Source organism: Gobio gobio, assembly GCF_949357685.1.
Source record: "Gobio gobio genome assembly, chromosome: 24".
Classification (NCBI taxonomy): Eukaryota; Metazoa; Chordata; class Actinopteri; order Cypriniformes; family Gobionidae; genus Gobio; species Gobio gobio.
This window is the reverse complement of record NC_137120.1, coordinates 41462649-41482116: the sequence shown is the minus strand read 5'-3', so window position 1 is coordinate 41482116 and position 19468 is coordinate 41462649. Positions and strand designations below refer to the sequence as shown.

Sequence of the window (19468 nt, the reverse complement as noted above, 5' to 3'; positions counted from 1 at the left end):
ATTTAATTGTAATATTCGAACAATCGGAGTCAACAGGCCGGAGACGGGTTTATTGAGATGCCGTGTCGATGAGGCAGTTTCAGGAGGAGTCTAATCACGGTCTCTGCAGACACTTCAGGGTCCTGTGTTGGTCTTCTCTGAGCGCAGGTCCACCATCTGAACTGGATCCGGCCCGGATCCGGCTGACTGCAGTAAACCTCGGGATAAAACAGAGAGACTAACATTAGCGTAGATGCCATTCTTCTGATGATGTCACGAGTACATCAGGTGTTATGGGAAGTGTTCCCGGTTCCGGCTGACCTAGTTAATGCAGCCTAACAATCATTTCATTGAAAAGGTGTTTTATTTGTATGCCACAGTAAAGAGATGTGTTTTTAGTCTAGATTTAAACTGACAGAGTGTGTCTGCATCCCGAACAATGTTAGGAAGACTGTTCCAGAGTTTCAGAGATAAATAGGAAAAGGATCGACCGCCTGCAGTTGATTTGGATATTCTCGGTATGATCAACTGGCCAGAGTTTAGAGAGCGCAGTAGACGTGATGGAGTATAATATGTTAAGAGCTCGCTCAAGTATTGGGGAGCTAAACCATTTAGTGCTTTGTAAGTAATAAGTAAGATTTTAAAATTTATGCGATGTTTAATAGGCAGCCAGTGCAGTGTTGACAGAACTGGGCTAATATGGTCACACTTCCTGGTTCTAGTAAGAACTGGAGCTGCTGCGTTTTGGACCAGCTGGAGTTTATTTATTAAGCGAGCAGGGCAACCACCCAGTAGAGCATTACAATAATCTAACCTTGAGGTCATGAACGCATGAACTAACTGTTCAGCATTTTGCATTGAGAGCATGTGCCGTAATTTAGATATATTTTTAAGATGGTAGAAAGCAGTTTTACAGATGCTAGAAACGTGGCTTTCAAATGAAAGATTGGTATCAAAGAGCACACCCAGGTTCCTCACTGACGACGAGGACTTGACAGAACAGCCATCAAGTGTTAGACAGTATTCTAGGGCACTACTTGTGGAGCTTTTTTGTCCAATAATTAAAGATTCAGTTTTTTCTGAATTGAGTTGCAGGAAATTACCAGTCATCCAATGTTTTATATCAGCTATGCATTCCGTTAATCTTGTGAATTGGTAAGTTTCTTCAGGGCGTGAAGAAATATAGAGCTGAGTATCGTCAGCATAATAATGAAAACTAACGCCATGCTTCCTAATGATATCTCCCAGTGGTAGCATGTACAGGGTGAAGAGTAGCGGTCCTAGCACTGAGCCTTGTGGTACTCCATACTGAACTTGCGATCGGTGTGACATATCTTCATTTCTAAAAGTGCATCTATCCATCATAAAAGTGCATCTGTCTATCATAAAAGTGCATCCATCCATCATAAAAGTGAATCCGTCCATCATAAAAGTGCATCTGTCCATCATAAAAGTGCATCCATCCATCATAAAAGTGCATCCATCCATCATAAAAGTGAATCCGTCCATCATAAAAGTGCATCTATCCATCATAAAAGTGCATCTATCCATCATAAAAGTGCATCTGTCCATCATAAAAGTGCATCTGTCCATCATAAAAGTGCATCTATCATCATAAAAGTGCATCTATCCATCATAAAAGTGCATCTGTCCATCATAAAAGTGCATCTATCCATCATAAAAGTGCATCTATCATCATAAAAGTGCATCTATCCATCATAAAAGTGCATCTGTCCATCATAAAAGTGCATCTATCCATCATAAAAGTGCATCTGTCCATCATAAAAGTGCATCTATCCATCATAAAAGTGCATCTATCATCATAAAAGTGCATCTATCCATCATAAAAGTGCATCTGTCCATCATAAAAGTGCATCTATCCATCATAAAAGTGCATCTGTCCATCATAAAAGTGCATCTATCCATCATAAAAGTGCATCTATCATCATAAAAGTGCATCTATCATCATAAAAGTGCATCCGTCCATCATAAAAGTGCATCCGTCCATCATAAAAGTGCATCTATCATCATAAAAGTGCATCTGTCCATCATAAAAGTGCATCTATCATCATAAAAGTGCAACTGTCCATCATAAAAGTGCATCTATCATCATAAAAGTGCATCTGTCCATCATAAAAGTGCATCTGTCCATCATAAAAGTGCATCTGTGTATCATAAAAGTGCATCTGTCCATCATAAAAGTGCATCTATCCATCATAAAAGTGCATCTATCATCATAAAAGTGCATCTATCATCATAAAAGTGAATCTGTCCATCATAAAAGTGCATCTGTCCATCATAAAAGTGCATCTATCATCATAAAAGTGAATCTGTCCATCATAAAAGTGCATCTGTCCATCATAAAAGTGCATCTATCATCATAAAAGTGCAACTGTCCATCATAAAAGTGCATCTATCATCATAAAAGTGAATCTGTCCATCATAAAAGTGCATCTGTCCATCATAAAAGTGCATCTGTCCATCATAAAAGTGCATCTGTCTATCATAAAAGTGCATCTGTCCATCATAAAAGTGCATCTGTCTATCATAAAAGTGCATCTGTCCATCATAAAAGTGCATCTGTCTATCATAAAAGTGAATCTGTCCATCATAAAAGTGCATCTGTCCATCATAAAAGTGCATCTGTCCATCATAAAAGTGCATCTGTCTATCATAAAAGTGCATCTGTCCATCATAAAAGTGCATCTATCATCATAAAAGTGCATCTGTCCATCATAAAAGTGCATCTGTCTATCATAAAAGTGCATCTGTCCATCATAAAAGTGCATCTGTCTATCATAAAAGTGCATCTGTCCATCATAAAAGTGCATCTATCCATCATAAAAGTGCATCTATCCATCATAAAAGTGCATCTGTCCATCATAAAAGTGCATCTATCATCATAAAAGTGCATCTGTCCATCATAAAAGTGCATCTGTCTATCATAAAAGTGCATCTGTCTATCATAAAAGTGCATCTGTCCATCATAAAAGTGCATCTGTCCATCATAAAAGTGCATCTGTCTATCATAAAAGTGCATCTGTCCATCATAAAAGTGCATCTGTCCATCATAAAAGTGCATCTGTCCATCATAAAAGTGCATCTATCATCATAAAAGTGCATCTGTCCATCATAAAAGTGCATCCATCCATCATAAAAGTGCATCTGTCCATCATAAAAGTGCATCTGTCCATCATAAAAGTGCATCTATCATCATAAAAGTGAATCTGTCCATCATAAAAGTGCATCTGTCCATCATAAAAGTGCATCTATCATCATAAAAGTGCATCTGTCCATCATAAAAATGCATCTATCATCATAAAAGTGAATCTGTCCATCATAAAAGTGCATCTGTCCATCATAAAAGTGCATCTATCCATCATAAAAGTGCATCTGTCCATCATAAAAGTGCATCTGTCCATCATAAAAGTGCATCTGTCCATCATAAAAGTGCATCTGTCCATCATAAAAGTGCATCTATCATCATAAAAGTGAATCTGTCCATCATAAAAGTGCATCTGTCCATCATAAAAGTGAATCTGTCCATCATAAAAGTGCATCTGTCCATCATAAAAGTGCATCTGTCCATCATAAAAGTGCATCTGTCCATCATAAAAGTGCATCTATCCATCATAAAAGTGCATCTATCCATCATAAAAGTGCATCTGTCCATCATAAAAGTGCATCTATCATCATAAAAGTGCATCTGTCCATCATAAAAGTGCATCTGTCTATCATAAAAGTGCATCTGTCTATCATAAAAGTGCATCTGTCCATCATAAAAGTGCATCTGTCTATCATAAAAGTGCATCTGTCCATCATAAAAGTGCATCTGTCCATCATAAAAGTGCATCTGTCCATCATAAAAGTGCATCTGTCCATCATAAAAGTGCATCCATCCATCATAAAAGTGCATCTATCCATCATAAAAGTGCATCTATCCATCATAAAAGTGCATCCATCCATCATAAAAGTGCATCTGTCCATCATAAAAGTGCATCTATCATCATAAAAGTGCATCTGTCTATCATAAAAGTGCATCTGTCCATCATAAAAGTGCATCTGTCCATCATAAAAGTGCATCTGTCCATCATAAAAGTGCATCTGTCCATCATAAAAGTGCATCCATCCATCATAAAAGTGCATCTATCCATCATAAAAGTGCATCTGTCCATCATAAAAGTGCATCTATCATCATAAAAGTGAATCTGTCCATCATAAAAGTGCATCTGTCCATCATAAAAGTGCATCTATCATCATAAAAGTGCATCTGTCCATCATAAAAATGCATCTATCATCATAAAAGTGAATCTGTCCATCATAAAAGTGCATCTGTCCATCATAAAAGTGCATCTATCCATCATAAAAGTGCATCTGTCCATCATAAAAGTGCATCTGTCCATCATAAAAGTGTTACAAGTTTTTTTCCGTTTTGTTAAATACACATGCAGTGAAGATAATCCAGGTTTGCATTGCCTGAACCACATTTGTGTGGCTATTAATATGTTTAAGATTTGTTTTAAATGAAAAGAGGCAGAGTGGTGTTTTATGACATATTTAGTTTTATTGAAAAGCGAATACCATGGTAAATGAATAATGTAGTCATTCAGTGCCAAGTGTATCAAACTAGCCTAAAACTAAAACATGATTTCTGCGATCATATTCAAAACAGTGAAGAGTCTTTCTCTACTTATCTGGAAAAATACGGATCAAAAAGCGTAAACAGAATTGAAAAATATTTAAATACATAAAAAGAGGAAAGGAATAATACTCTATTACAATTAGCTGAATACTAAACAACACAAGCACTAGAGATGGTTTTATTATATTTCACCAGTAGACGTCCCAAAAACAGTGCTGTAACTTCAGCAAACATCCAATAAAGATCGCAATGCTGTCATTTGTTGAGTTTGACATGTTTTGATGTTCTCCTGTACACCCTTCGTTGAAAAAGACAATTTATTCTATCACATTCCTCACACTTATTAAAACAGCAGCTAAACATTTACAAAATCTATAACAGTTTAAAAAAAGGCTACATCTCAAAAAATAATGTAACCCGATGCAATAACATCTGAAAAGCAAATGTGAAAGGCTTTCCTAACAAAGGCTGCTTTAATAAAATACCTCGACGGCCAGCTCACTTTTCGACAGACACATGACAGAATTATGGGAATTCTGCATCACTCATTGTCCAAATAAGATCCTCAAAATGGAAAACTTGTTAACTCCGAATCACAGATCCTGCTGTTGTGTCTGTTAAAGCTGCACTATGTAAGTTTTCCGTCCGCTAGAGGTGGCCTGTTCAAAACAAAGGCGTAGTTTGATGACGTCACGTTTGAGCGCAGAATCTTGCTCAATAAAACCGCAAACCGAGGGGAACGCGGATATGATGTCATCGACAGGCCACGCCCTCACTCGTCCCGGTTCCTCGAGTAAAAGAGCATCTCACCATTTACAAATAGTCGGAAACATTTGGGATATTGAGCACTCAACTAAAATATATAACACTGGCCTAGAGGTGTTTGGATATTATACTGAGAAAAATCTTACATAGTGCAGCTTTAAAGGGGGGGGGAAACACTCAGTTTCAGTCAGTCTCATGTCAATCTTGAGTACCTATAGAGTAGCACTGCATCCTGCATATCTCCGAAAAGTCTTTATTTTTATTATAATTATAAAAGAAAGATGCGCTGTTCCGAGTCTTTCCGAAAAAAGCTGTGCGGCTGGGGGCGTATCGTGTGGGCGGAGCTAAAAGAATGTCGAGCGCGCGCCGCTGTTACTGTGTTGAGTGCGTCTGAAAGCTGCGTCATCTCTAAAAGCGGGGAAAAACTTTATTCAACATAAAAAATGGCTTTTAATCAGATACAGCCATACATCTATGATCCGGAATCAGACCCAGAGGCTGAAGTTGAACAGGAGCAGCAGCAAAAACGACTAGAGCAGGACGTCGACTATGTGGTATAAGTTACACTAACTATATAATATGCTTAGCGGCTTGTGTTATTTAGAACACCATGTCAAGCGCGAATGTTACAATGTGTGTGTGTGTGTGTGTGTATGTATGTGTGTGTGTTTACGCGTGGTTTGTGTAGACATGATTTGTAGTAAGCGGACTGGTTTTGCGCGTCAGGCTAGTGTTTACATAGAAAGACATGGAATAGTAGCGCATTTGAATGAAGAAGCGCGCTTATTTAGTTCAACATATTTCCCCATTCTTTGTGTATTGTTGTTTGGAGTGCTTTTACAATACACAAACATACACATATAGTGGCCAGCTAAACAAATGTACACACACTATACATCGCATGCTCCATTGATCAATACGTGATCATGTTTGGGCTAACGTTACTTGATGGGCATAGGCAAAAACAGACATTTGAAGCAGTCAAACCTGCGGTTCCAACGTTGGGACCTTTATCGTTGGGACCGCTCCATCCTTCAGTATTAGGCGATCTGAAAATCCGGCGTCGAACTGGGCCTTGTTTATAAAACAATCGGCACCGAAATGCAGGGAACAGACATAAATATTTGCGCAACTCAGTTGTTGATCCGGAAAAGCAAATTCCATCTGTACGAGCCAGCGCTCTGATGGGCGTAGCCTATTGCTTTCACGCTCTCTCTCTCTCTCTCTCTCGCGCGCGCTCTTCCGGTAGAATTGTCCGTACGGCCCATACAAGGAAATTCCGCCCTGTTGACGTCAAGCGGACCCATGATCGAAAAAAACTTTCCGAAACTTATGACTAACAGGAAGTACTAATTTTGGCAAAGAAATACTCCCATCAAACGTCCACCTTAGCTTATGAAACGGTGTCCATGTTTAGCATGGGAATCCAAGTCTTTAACAGTGCCAAAAGATCAGTATGCATGAAACAGCATTTCACCCCCACTTTAATACAAAAGCAAAATTGCCGAAACGTAAAAATGACCACATTTTATTGGAGATTTTAGTCTTTTTACTATATCAAATTGTATCAAACATATGCAATATACTTAACAGTTCAATATTAGTATAATACTGAAAGTGGAAAAATTCTGTAGGAACAATTTAAGTCAAACTTTCCTAATTAATAACAAATAAATGTCAAATTTAAAGGGTTAGTTCACCCAAAAATGTAAATTGTGTCATTAATGACTGAGCCTCATGTGGTTGGACACCCGTCAGACCTCCGTTCATCTTCAGACACAAATGAAGATATTTTAGTGTAAATCTGATGCTCTGAAAGGCCTCCATTGGCTCAACTTTACACTCTCAAGACCCTTAAAAGACACTAAAGACTAAAGTTACAAAGTCCATCTCACTACAGCGGCTCTACAATAACTTTATGAAGACGAGAATAGTTTCTGTGCGCAAAAAAACCCTAAATAACGACTTATATAGTGATGACGATTTCAAAACACAGATTCATGAAGCTTCGAAGCGTTATGAGTCAGTGAGTCGAATGATGATTCGGATCGCGTGTCAAACTGCTGAAATTTGGCGATTCAAACCGCTGAATTGACTCACTGATTCATAACGCTCTGAACCGCTGAATCGACTCACTGATTCATAACGCTTCGAAGCATCATGAGGCCGTGTTTTGAAATCGTCATCACTATATAAGTCGTTATTTAGGGTTTTTTTGCGCACAGAAACTATTCTCGTCTTCATAAAGTTATTGTAGAGCCGCTGTAGTGAGATGGACTTTGTAACTTTAGTCTTTAGTGTCTTTTAAGGGTCTTGAGAGTGTAAAGTTGAGCCAATGGAGGCCTTTCAGAGCATCAGATTTACACTAAAATATCTTCATTTGTGTCTGAAGATGAACGGAGGTCTGACGGGTGTCCAACCACATGAGGCTCAGTCATTAATGACACAATTTACAGTTTTGGGTGAACTAACCCTTTAATTAAAAAAAAGTAAAAAAGTAAAAAGACTGAAATAGTATTTTCTTGTAACTTACTCCAACAATCTTTGGCACAGAGAAAACTAAACAGGACAGATAGAAAATAAAACACATCCACTAGTCTTGTGTAATCTGCAGTGAATTGGGGACGTTGTTTCCCAGTCCAGCAGTGAGAGATGGGACAGACGCCTGTGGTTCAGTAACCGGGGTTTGGCGGCTGTATGTAGGCGGGGTTATAGGCCGGCTGCTCAAATGTGTCCGGGGGCAGATGAGCGATGCCAGGCTGGGCTGGCGGCATCATGGGGTACGGGGCCATACTTCCGTCATTTGCAGCCTGACCACTGGGATATCCAGGGCTCGCTGAAGATGGAAAAACACACACATTAATCAATATCAGTTCATGGTCTCACTCTGTCCAGTGCTAGGTAACCCGTCAGTTACTCGACAAAACAATGTAGTTTTCGTGGTTTATGTTACCGTTTAAACCGTGTCACCTTTAGTTTGAACCCTAATTAAACGCACCTGATCCAGCTAATCAAGTCCTTCAGGCTTATTTGAAAACTACGTGTGTGTGTTGGAGCAGGGTTACTAAACTAAAATACAGCAATACTGGCGCCAAGCGCAACAGAAGCAAACAAGGAAGCTAGCAAGACATTTGAAGAGTAAAAATAGTAAAAATGTTAAAACCCCACATTAAAGCATTGAGTTGTATAGAGCCAGTCATGTTTTGTTCTATTAAAGCGCCACCAAGAGGCTCAATCCCACCATTTTGCATGTGTCCTCGGAGTGAGCCCATACATGTGTGTCAATTTTGGTGAAAATATCTCATTTCGTTTTGGAGTTATAGACATTTATCTGAAAAAACACGTAAAAAATGACTGACACCTGACTTTGATTGGATTTTACTCCCCCTTACTATCAATATTTTGACATTTGTGCATTAGCGTTTAGCTATCGACCTATGTTTCAGAACTTCTGACGCTGGTTTCGTCTCGATCGGACTAGCGGTTTCGTAGATATCGGCTGATGTTTTTTAAGTGCTAAATTACAACGCTGCACAAACCATACGCCGAAACCTGGCAAATCTGGTATCGTTGGACTCGGCAAGGATTCAGGAGACAAAAAAGTTACTCCCATGAAAATAAGTCAACCACACCCAAAGTTATAAGCGTTTGAAAAATAAAAATTCTCCACTAAGTGGCGCCGTTTCGAAGCTTCTCAGGCTCCTTCAGGGCATCGTGCTGATGACCCATACCGAGTTTCGTAACAATCCGTTCATGTGTTCATAAAATACAGCATTTTAGCACATAATTCAAAATGGCCGATATGGTAAAATTGGATTTCAATGATTTTTGAACAAACGGTTCAGAAGTTATAAGCAAAAATAGCCATTTTTTTGTATCTCCGGACCAGTAGGTGGTGCTGTGCCGAAACGCGTCATGTTGCCTCAGGTCATGCTTGTGATGACATGTACCAAGCTTGATCTGAATATGATAAAGCGTTGCGGAGATATAGCCTTAAGTGTATTTTCGCAACCGTTATATAAAATTCATTTGTGCGTTTATCGAAAACGATTTGACGAATCAACTTAAATTCCATAACGTTTTGTCGGCACCGTCTGAAGATGATCTGGTTAAATTTTCGTGCAAATCGTACAAACCGTCTAGGACATTCAAAATTATGAATTTTGTCTCTATCCCTTTGGGTTCAAAAGTTATAAGCATAAACATGAGTGAAACTTTGGACAGGTGGTGGCGCTAGAGGGATTGAGTTAGAGACTCCAAATTTGCTACAGTGACAGTTGGGACTGTCCTCTATCTGTGTGCCAAATTACACAACTTTCCCACAAGCAGTTCTATGGGCTGCCGTAGACTCAAGAGCGGAAGAAGAAGAAGAAACAGAAGAAGAAATATATCTGCAAGCAGCAATACCGGGGCCGGAAGCGGAAGAAGAAGAAACGGAAGAAGAAGAATAATAAGAACGCTAACGATTTCAACCTTCAGTGCTTGGCCCCTAATAAGTTTTGCACCCATGCTCTCGTACTAGGTCTTCTTACCGGCCACGTGGTATGGAGGTGGGGGTCCTGGTGCGTACGGCTGTCCCTGATATGGCTGCCCGTAGCCCGGTTGGGTTGGCACAGGCTGGTATGCTGGATACTGAGACTGAGGCTGAGGCTGAGGCTGATACTGAGGCTGATACTGAGGCTGATACTGAGGCTGATACTGAGGCTGAGGCTGAGGCTGAGGCTGAACGTGTGTGTTCACGACTGTCGTTACATGCGTTCCTACCACAGCTGTGGGAAAAACAAGACAAATACAGATTATTTTACTACCAGCCTAAATAATGTTATGCATTCTATTAAGACTCAAACACTTACGTCTGGGTTTTTGGCACATTTTATAGATACAGCAGCAGGGGCAGCAGCAGCAGATGAAGAACACAACGATGGTGAACACAACCCCCACGATTGCTGAAACAATGCCGGTGACATCATTGTTTTGGCTGCGGGACAGATCATGAAAATATATTAAGCAACAAGCATTATTAACACTCTTTACCATGTTCTAGTGTATTTACATTCAACCCCAAATCAGAAAAAGTTGGGACAGTATGGAAAACGCAAAAAAAAAGAAAAGAAGTGATTTCTAAATTTACTTTGACTTGTATTTCATTGCAGACAATATGAACACAAAATATTTCATGTTTTGTCTGGTCAACTTCATGTCATTTGTAAATATGCATCCTTTCCTGTCATTCAGACCTGGAACACATTTCAAAAAAAGTTGGGACAGGAGCAATTTAGGGCTACTAATGAGGTAAAATGGTTCAATAATGATGTGATTTGAAACAGGTGATGTCAACAGGTGATTGTAATTATTATTTGGTACAAAAGCAGCATCCAAGAAAGGTCTAATCCTTTAGGAGCAAAGATGGGCCGAGGATCGCCAGTTTGCCAACAAATACGTGAGAAAATTATTGAAATGTTTAAAACAATGTTCCTCAAAGAAAGATAGGAAGAGATTTGGATATTTCACATTCAACAGTGCATAACATAATTAAAAGATTCAAGGAATCTGGAGGAATTTCAGTGCGTAAAGGACAAGGGCGCAAGCCTAAGCTGAACAACCGTGATCTCCGATCCCTCAGGCGGCACTGCATCAAGAATCGTCATCATCTAGAAGCGATATCACCACATGGGCTCAGGACTACTTTGGCAAACCTTTGTCAAGTACCACAATACGTAGTTACATCCACAAATGCCAGTTCAAACTGTACTGTGCCAAAAGGAAGCCCTATGTTAACAGTGTCCAGAAGCGCCGTCGACTTCTCTGGGCTCGAGGCATCTGGGATGGACCATCACACAGTGGAAACGTGTACTGTGCTCAGATGAAGCAGTATTTCAGGTATTTTTTGGGAGGAATGGACGCCGTGTGCTCCGGACCAAAGAAGAAAAGGATCATCCAGACTGTTACCAGCAACAAGTCCAGAAGCCAGGGTCTGTCATGGTATGGGCTTGTGTCAGTGCCCTTGGCAAAGGTAACTTGCACTTCTGTGAAGGCTCCATTAATGCTGAAAAGTACATCGAGATTTTGGAGCATAATATGCTGCCTTCAAGAAGACATCTTTTCCAGGGACGTCCATGCATATTTCAACAAGACAATGCAAAAGCACATTCTGCACACATTCTGCAGTCCTGGCTGTGGAGGAAGAGGGTTCGGGTACTTGACTGGCCTGCCTCAGTCCCGACCTGTCTCCAATAGAGAATGTGTGGAAGACCCCGAACTGTTGCCCACCTTAAGACTTGTTTGCAGGAAGAATGGGACAAAATTACACCTGAAACACTTCATCACTTGGTGTCTTCAGTCCCTAAACGTCTTTTAAGTGTTGTGAAAAGGAATGGCAACATTACAAAGTGGTAAATGCTTTACTGTCCCAACTTTTATGATGATAGATGCACTTTTATGATGATAGATGCACTTTTATGATGGATGGATGCACTTTTATGATGGATGGATGCACTTTTATGATGGATGGATGCACTTTTATGATGGATGGATGCACTTTTATGATGGATGGATGCACTTTCATGATGGATGGATGCAGTTTTATGATGGATAGATGATCTTTTATGATGGATAGATGCACTTTTATGATGATAGATGCACTTTTATGATGGATGGATGCACTTTTATGATGGATGGATGCACTTTTATGATGGATGGATGCACTTTTATGATGGATGGATGCACTTTTATGATGGATGGATGCACTTTCATGATGGATGGATGCAGTTTTATGATGGATGGATGCACTTTTATGATGGATGGATGCACTTTTATGATGATAGATGCACTTTTATGATGGATGGATGCACTTTTATGATGGATGGATGCACTTTTATGATGGATGGATGCCCTTTTATGATGGACAGATGCACTTTTATGATGGATAGATGCACTTTTATGATGGATGGATGCACTTTTATGATGGATGGATGCACTTTTATGATGGATGGATGCAGTTTTATGATGGATAGATGATCTTTTATGATGGATGGATGCACTTTTATGATGGATATATTCACTTTTATGATGGATGGATGCACTTTTATGATGGATAGATGCACTTTTATGACTGATAGGATGAGCTGAGTGAGAGTAAATCATGGGCTAATTTTCACTTTTGGGTGATCTAACATGGGATTTTGAGTCATCTATTGTCAGGAGAAGAGGGTATCTTACCCCGTCTCACCCTATATATTAAAAAAACAAACATTTGTTTAAAAACGTTTTTTGTCCCTTTACCTTGGAAATCCCCTCAACAGCCAAAAATGTGGATGTTGCATCACGCTACTTCTCTCTTGACACACTTTATAAATGTGAACTCTACAGCCTTTCACAACAAGAACTTGAACTATTAATTCTTTGTTCTTTAAACATCAAGCACTAGCACTGTTGTAACGTGTTGTAGCGTGTTCATCTGAGGGATGCATTTTGCAAACTGCAGTAAAGACCATGACCTCTGTCGGAAACCATGGGCGGAAGAGTGACAGAGTGGAAAACCTCAACTAACACATTAAATACAAACACATTACAGAAGACAATGTGATCACACGGTTTCAGATTTAAAATTAACCTCTGAGATTTGATACAGTTTCAGATCGGAGGTTGACCAATTAGATTAAGATAAAGAAGATATTAACACTACTTACCCAGAATATCGCGACGGGGTCGTGGGGGTCAGGCGCTTCCTTAAAAATATAATTAAAAACCACATTGTGTATTGTAAATAATATATTGATATATACTTAAAATAATTGTGCAATAGTAAAACAATAAAATTGCAAACAGGGCAAAAAATGTTTTTTAAGTTTAGAAACATTTTGAATCCCCCCTCTCTTGCCCTACAGTGGTTTGGTCCATCACACAACTCACCTACACACACACACACACACACACACACACACACACACACACACACACACACACACACACACACACACACACACCAAAGTTAGTAGTTGAGGAACTCCAGTTAGTCTGTTTACTTTAAACATCGGATGAAGTGATTATTTTCTCTTTAATACAGATGATGCGGAGTTATTAATAAATTAGCAATGACAAAAAAAGGTCCAAATTATAGTTTGGAAGCTTGTTGTAATTCACAACAGCTAACACTGCGATAAGCCCAACTGATATTAGATATTAGTTTGCTCAGTAATATGTGGAAGAAGCAAGATCATTTAATAACTGTATTACCGTGTAGTGAACCTATGATAACTCATATTTAACCAACTATTGCTTAGTGTTGTTGGCCAGATAAAAGGACATAAGATAATTACACATACCCTTACAAGTACAATTTTGGCTGTACTAATTCAAAAATGGCCTTTGAGATATTTTTTGTTTACTGTCCCCCCAACTGTTAGATGAAATTTACGCCCATGACTACTTACACACCACCCAGTTCAGAAGAAATAATGAACATTTACAATTACAAATCAAAGTTTAAAAAATGACCAAAATGAAAAATATATTATTTTTAAACACTTAGGCGAGTTTGGAACGACATGAGGGTGTGTTAAGGACTTTTGGATCTAAAAGACATGTAATAAGACTTACAGATTGCACATGGTTTGCTCATAGTCGGATATCTTCGAGTATGCACTGGAGCAGCAGTATCTGTAATCGCAGGTCCCACAGCAGTGCTTCCATAGCCCGCAGATCTCCGACGACTTGTACGCGTTACTGCTGGTGTAGTATCTTTTACAGTCATCACCTTCAGTCAGAACACGGGAAATGAGACATGTTTTATAAATGTTTCTAAAATATCTGTTTAAATGATTTATATTGCACTTTACAGTCATGGGTAAACCGCCCAAAAACAGGTTTCTGGATGTTTTAACAGGTCGTGTAACTCACCGAGAGCGCCCGTGAGTAAGCCCGCAGACAGGAGCAGAAACACGGCGGCGGAGGTGGAGGCCATAGCGCTGCTCTTCCTTCTTCTGATCAACTCTACACGGATCTGAATATGCATTAAGTTGGTGGGCGTATAAGGAACAGACTTTCTAATTTTCCTGTTTTTTGATCATCAACCGCACGGGGAAACGAAAGCGAAAGAACTTGAATGTGTAAAACTCACAAATAATTTCTATTAATCTTTTTTATGTAGCATCGATATCATCGATAGGACAGGATAACGTTCAAAATGCATCTTTTAAGAGGGTGTGAAATATATTTAGCCACACGTGGCTATATTAACTTGAGTCAAAATGCAATTTATTAAGCAGGACATAAAATGAATAACGGGTCTCGTTTGCTTATAATTGCTTGGATTATTTCGTTCTTAAAGCTGCACTATGTAAGATTTTTTCAATAAAATATCCAAACACCACTAGGCCAGTGTTATATATTTTGTTGAGTAGCCTACTCAATATCCCAAATGTTTCCGACTATTTGTAAATGGTAGTGATGTGTTGTTCATGAACGATTCGTTAATTTTGAACAAATCTTTAATATGACTCGAGAACAACGAGAGCGATTCGTTCCTTTTGGGTTGACCGCGCATGCGCAACCTCACATATGTTCTGTACAGGAAACAGAAAAGATAAGTTCATCTCTCGAGTCATTCGTTCATCAAGTCCCAGCCCCATAGGCAAGGCTTACCCACATTAAAAAATACTATAGTATATTATAGTAAAATTACTATAGTAAATATACTACAGTAAATTAACAAAGTGTAGTAAATACTATAATATACTACAATTTACTGTAGTATCTTTACTATAGTATGGTTCAAAAACACTATAGTATTTACTAGAGTAATTTTACTATAATATACTATAGTATTTTTTTCATGTGGGTATGCAGTCACCGGAAACAGAAAAGATTAGTTAATATCTCGAGTCTTCTCGTTCGAGTCATTCGTTCAAGTCCCCATAGACTGAATGCAGAAACAGCTCATCTCTCGGGTCTCGTTCTTTTTCACGTGACAGCCGTGTTGGATACAGAAATCAGTTAATTCACAACCTTCCTTATAAACAAGTGTGTAGTTTTTTTGTTGTTTATTTCATTTTTTTAGCTAGTATAATAATTTACTTTCCTATGAAGCCTGGACAGATTGTGTTGTCCAGAACGGATAGGCATAACAAATGTTTATTGCACATATCTTCTGATGATTTTATATTAATAAATATATTACAACATGCAGTCAATAATACGACTGTAATTTCGACTGTATATGTTGCGAGACACTGAACCAGGAAGCGGTCACGTGAAAAAAGAACGAACGACTTGAACGAGAAGACTCGAGAGATGAACTAATCTTTTCTGTTTCCGGCGACTGCATAGCCTTGCCTATGGGGCTGGGACTTGATGAACGAATGACTCAAACCGAGACTCGAGAGATGAACTGATCTTTTCTGTTTCCGGCGACTGCATAGCCTTGCCTATGGGGCTGGGACTTGATGAACGAATGACCCGAGACTCGTGAGATTAACTGATCTTTTCTGTTTCCGGCGACTGCATAGCCTTGACTATGGGGCTGGGACTTGATGAACGAATGACCCGAGACTCGAGAGATGAACTGAACTTTTCTGTTTCCGGCGACTGCATAGCCTTGCCTATGGGGCTGGGACTTAATGAACGAATGACCCGAGACTCGTGAGATTAACTGATCTTTTCTGTTTCCGGCGACTGCATAGCCTTGCCTATGGGGCTGGGACTTGATGAACGAATGACCCGAGACTCGAGAGATGAACTAATCTTTTCTGTTTCCGTCGACTGCATAGCCTTGCCTATGGGGCTGGGACTTGATGAACGAATGACCAGAGACTCGAGAGATGAACTAATCTATTCTGTTTCCGGCGACTGCATAGCCTTGCCAATGGGGCTGGGACTTGATGAACGAATGACCCGAGACTTGAGAGATGAACTAATCTTTTCTGTTTCCAGCGACTGCATAGCCTTGCCTATGGGGCTGGGACTTGATGAACGAATGACTCAAACAGAGACTCGAGAGATGAACTGATCTTTTCTGTTTCTGGTGACTGCATAGCCTTGCCTATGGGGCTGGGACTTGATGAACGAATGACCCGAGACTCGAGAGATGAACTAATCTTTTCTGTTTCCGGCGACTGCATAGCATTGCCTATGGGGCTGGGACTTGATGAACGAATGACTCAAACCGAGACTCGAGAGATGAACTGATCTTTTCTGTTTCTGGCGACTGCATAGCCTTGCCTATGGGGCTGGGACTTGATGAACGAATGACTCAAACCGAGACTCGAGAGATGAACTGATCTTTTCTGTTTCCGGTGACTGCATAGCCTTGCCTATGGGGCTGGGACTTGATGAACGAATGACCCGAGACTCGAGAGATGAACTAATCTTTTTTGTTTCCGGCGACTGCATAGCCTTGCCTATGGGGCTGGGACTTGATGAACGAATGACCCGAGACTCGAGAGATGAACTGATCTTTTCGGTTTCCGGACAATGTATTAATTTACATATGAGGCTGTCACAGTGACAAAACAAAGAACGATTTGCATCGGGAGGTGAGGTGAACGAAAAGACTGCATATATAGCCTGAAGCAAGCTATAGCAATTAATGAATCATTTCTTTCTCAAAGTTTGGCCATGGCTGCATTAGCTTATAGTTTATTTTTTATTCCAAAAGTACTAAATCTGTTGAAAAATTTAACATTTTAATTTGATTCTGCTGAAATGAACGAAATGACTTGAAAAAAGATTTGTTCATTTTGCTGAATGAGATTCAAAGATCCGAGTCAGTAAAATGAATCTGAACTTCCTACTACTAGTAAATGGTGAGATGCTCTTTTCCCAGAGGAACCGGGACGTGTGAGGGCGTGGCCTGTCGATGACATCATATCCGCGTTCCCCTCGGTTTGCGGTTTTATTCTGCAGAAGCGCTTTACTCTCACTGCACCCTCACTCTCTCTCGTAAAGCATGTGCTCCATATCCTCTTATGTTAAAATAATTAACTGTGATTATGGGGTGTTTCAACCATAGACTGTAAACAAATATGGGCGTAGTGTCCATGACATCACTCATAGGATTCTGAAGAGCAGTTTTGAAGCGTAAAGTCGGGTCGAGCTGGCCGTCGCCATCTTGTCGAGTCACTCTCGGATAACAGAAAATGGGCAAAGAGGCGGGACGTGGGCGGAGCTGAGGTGACGACTAACAGACAGCAGACAAACGGCAATCCACCTGTCACTCAAAGTGGCCACGCCCTTAATTATGCAGAACTTTAAGGCTTTATATAATGTAAACGAGTCAGTTATAAATAAATCCCCCCCCTCACAGTCGTCATGAAGGACAACATTAGCCGTACAGACCAAAAGCACAGTTTGTCCCAGACTGTAAACATGTGTTCTTCTGCTGTAAAGTCGGCCATTTTAACATGAGCTCAATGAGATTCTGCTCCTTCTGGAGTCTGTCTCTAGTGGCCAGTCCATGAACTGCAGTTTAACTCACTTCAGTATCGGCTTCAGGAGAAACTGAGGGAGGAGCCGCTTGGTTCAGACCAATGAAATCATCAGGGCGGGCTTTATACGATGATGGACAGATGATCAACAGTAACGTTATCATCACATCACCAAAGAGCGCTTGAGTTGAATTCGGCATAATTAAGGGCGTGGCCAATTTGAGTGACAGGTGGATTGCCGTTTGTCTGCTGTCTGTTAGTCGTCACCTCAGCTCCGCCCATGTCCCGCCTCTTTGCCCATTTTCTGTTATCCAGGAGTGATGCGTTGACAAGATGGCGACGGCTAGTGTTGTTTTCGTCAACGAAAAGTATGACTAAATATCGTCGTCAACGAACCTTTATAACGTGACGAAAACGAGACGAGACGCAACGTAAATGCTGGTCATGTGACGATGACGAATAAAAACGAGACTAAATGTGGTTCACAAAATAAAAACTATGCTAAAATGTCTCTTAACTTTCGTTGACGAAAATGAGACGAGACGAAAAGTCGCGTTTTTATTATTATTTTGCAGTATTTCTGTGCGTCTCATTCAGGGGCTGCATCAGGGCGCACTGCGCAGACGCAGCCGACATCACTCTCTTCAAACCCCACTCGCGCGGCATTTTAGAAGATGCAGCGGGCGGGCAGTCGGGTTTCATAAGCACTATTCGGACGGTAATTGTTTGTCCAGCGGTCTTAAGGTGTCTTTATCATTTACAGGGGCTAGTCAGTGATTTTATTGTCGTCTTAATCCAGAATATCAGTGTTTTTCTCCCACCACCCGTGTAAAAATCTCCGGCCGAATGACCTAACTTACTGTTTGACAAACACCAAGATCGTGTGGTGCCTTCTGAATCCACATCTCTGAGTTTTCAATAATATATAACTTCAGAATTCACGGTTTAGCCTATATCCTTTTTGGCCACTGCAGAGCACCGTGCGGTTGTGCTTCACTGTTATTTGGATGCATTTTAAAGATCTAGACTTGTATTAATGAAATGCTGGCAAGTATTTACAAGAGAAAGATATTTCATCACCGCTCAAAAAAAGAAAGAAAGAAAAGCACGTAAACATTTGAAATGTGCCGTTATAACGGCAGCAATTAGATATGTGAAAATAACCGCAGCATTATGATTACCTCATAAGCGAATAAGAGGCTGTATTCACTTATTTCCGCTCATTTTCATGTGGAATAAAATTACATCCTTTATTTTGAGATAAAATACAAGACAGAAAAAACATTTGAACTATAATGTGGGTCTAATTTTAAACAGATTTAAAGAATTAAATAATAATTTGGATATTATTTTCCTATTATTAAATTAAATATGCATTTATTCTTATTAAGACATTTGGAAAAAACTTTTATTACATTGAAGTGGAAAATAAAACGGGTGTTGTGGAAAAACAAGGGGAGAAATGTGGCCACAAAAATCACAGGAAAAAACACCACGAATCTTAAGAGACATCTCAATGTTTTTATTTATTTTATTTAAATGTATGTGTGTGTACTTCTAACATGTTTAGTTGGTAAAATAAATATGTTGTAACTTCGAATCAGAGCGTCTTCCGTGTTGGGAATAGATGTATTCTTGAGTCATAAGGTAACAATAATAT

The 19468-nt window shown here is 39.7% G+C and overlaps 1 protein-coding gene across 6 annotated transcripts; it reads right to left on the bottom strand.

The window, feature by feature from the left end:
- Positions 1 to 4519: 4519 nt before the first annotated feature.
- On the bottom strand, positions 4520 to 14389 carry LOC307120886 (protein shisa-5-like). Of its 6 annotated transcripts, none has more exons than XM_079808108.1 (8): positions 14285 to 14389; positions 13985 to 14141; positions 13075 to 13113; positions 10240 to 10364; positions 9919 to 10155; positions 7673 to 8222; positions 6870 to 7280; positions 4520 to 5541 (listed from the first exon to the last, which is right to left on the bottom strand). In XM_079808108.1, exons 1-6 carry the CDS (start codon positions 14346 to 14348, stop codon positions 8059 to 8061), a joined length of 786 nt encoding a protein of 261 aa, XP_079664234.1. In that variant the 5' UTR covers positions 14349 to 14389; the 3' UTR covers positions 4520 to 5541; positions 6870 to 7280; positions 7673 to 8058. The 6 variants fall into 6 exon arrangements, with proteins under 6 accessions (XP_079664234.1, XP_079664235.1, XP_079664236.1 ...); XM_079808109.1 differs by having other exon boundaries at positions 6870 to 7146; positions 7834 to 8222; XM_079808110.1 differs by lacking the exon at positions 4520 to 5541 and having other exon boundaries at positions 6900 to 7120; positions 7807 to 8222.
- Between the last annotated feature and the right edge of the window lie 5079 nt (positions 14390 to 19468).

Excerpts from the sequence above, each read along its gene's own strand:
- LOC307120886 (XM_079808108.1), bottom strand. The coding sequence starts at position 14,348 with ATGGCCTCCACCTCCGCCGCCGTGTTTCTGCTCCTGTCTGCGGGCTTA. Across the intron at positions 14,142-14,284 it reads CTTACTCACGGGCGCTCTCG|GTGATGACTGTAAAAGATAC; the intron begins GTGAGTTACACG and ends TTCTGACTGAAG. Across the intron at positions 13,114-13,984 it reads GAGCAAACCATGTGCAATCT|GAAGCGCCTGACCCCCACGA; the intron begins GTAAGTCTTATT and ends TATATTTTTAAG.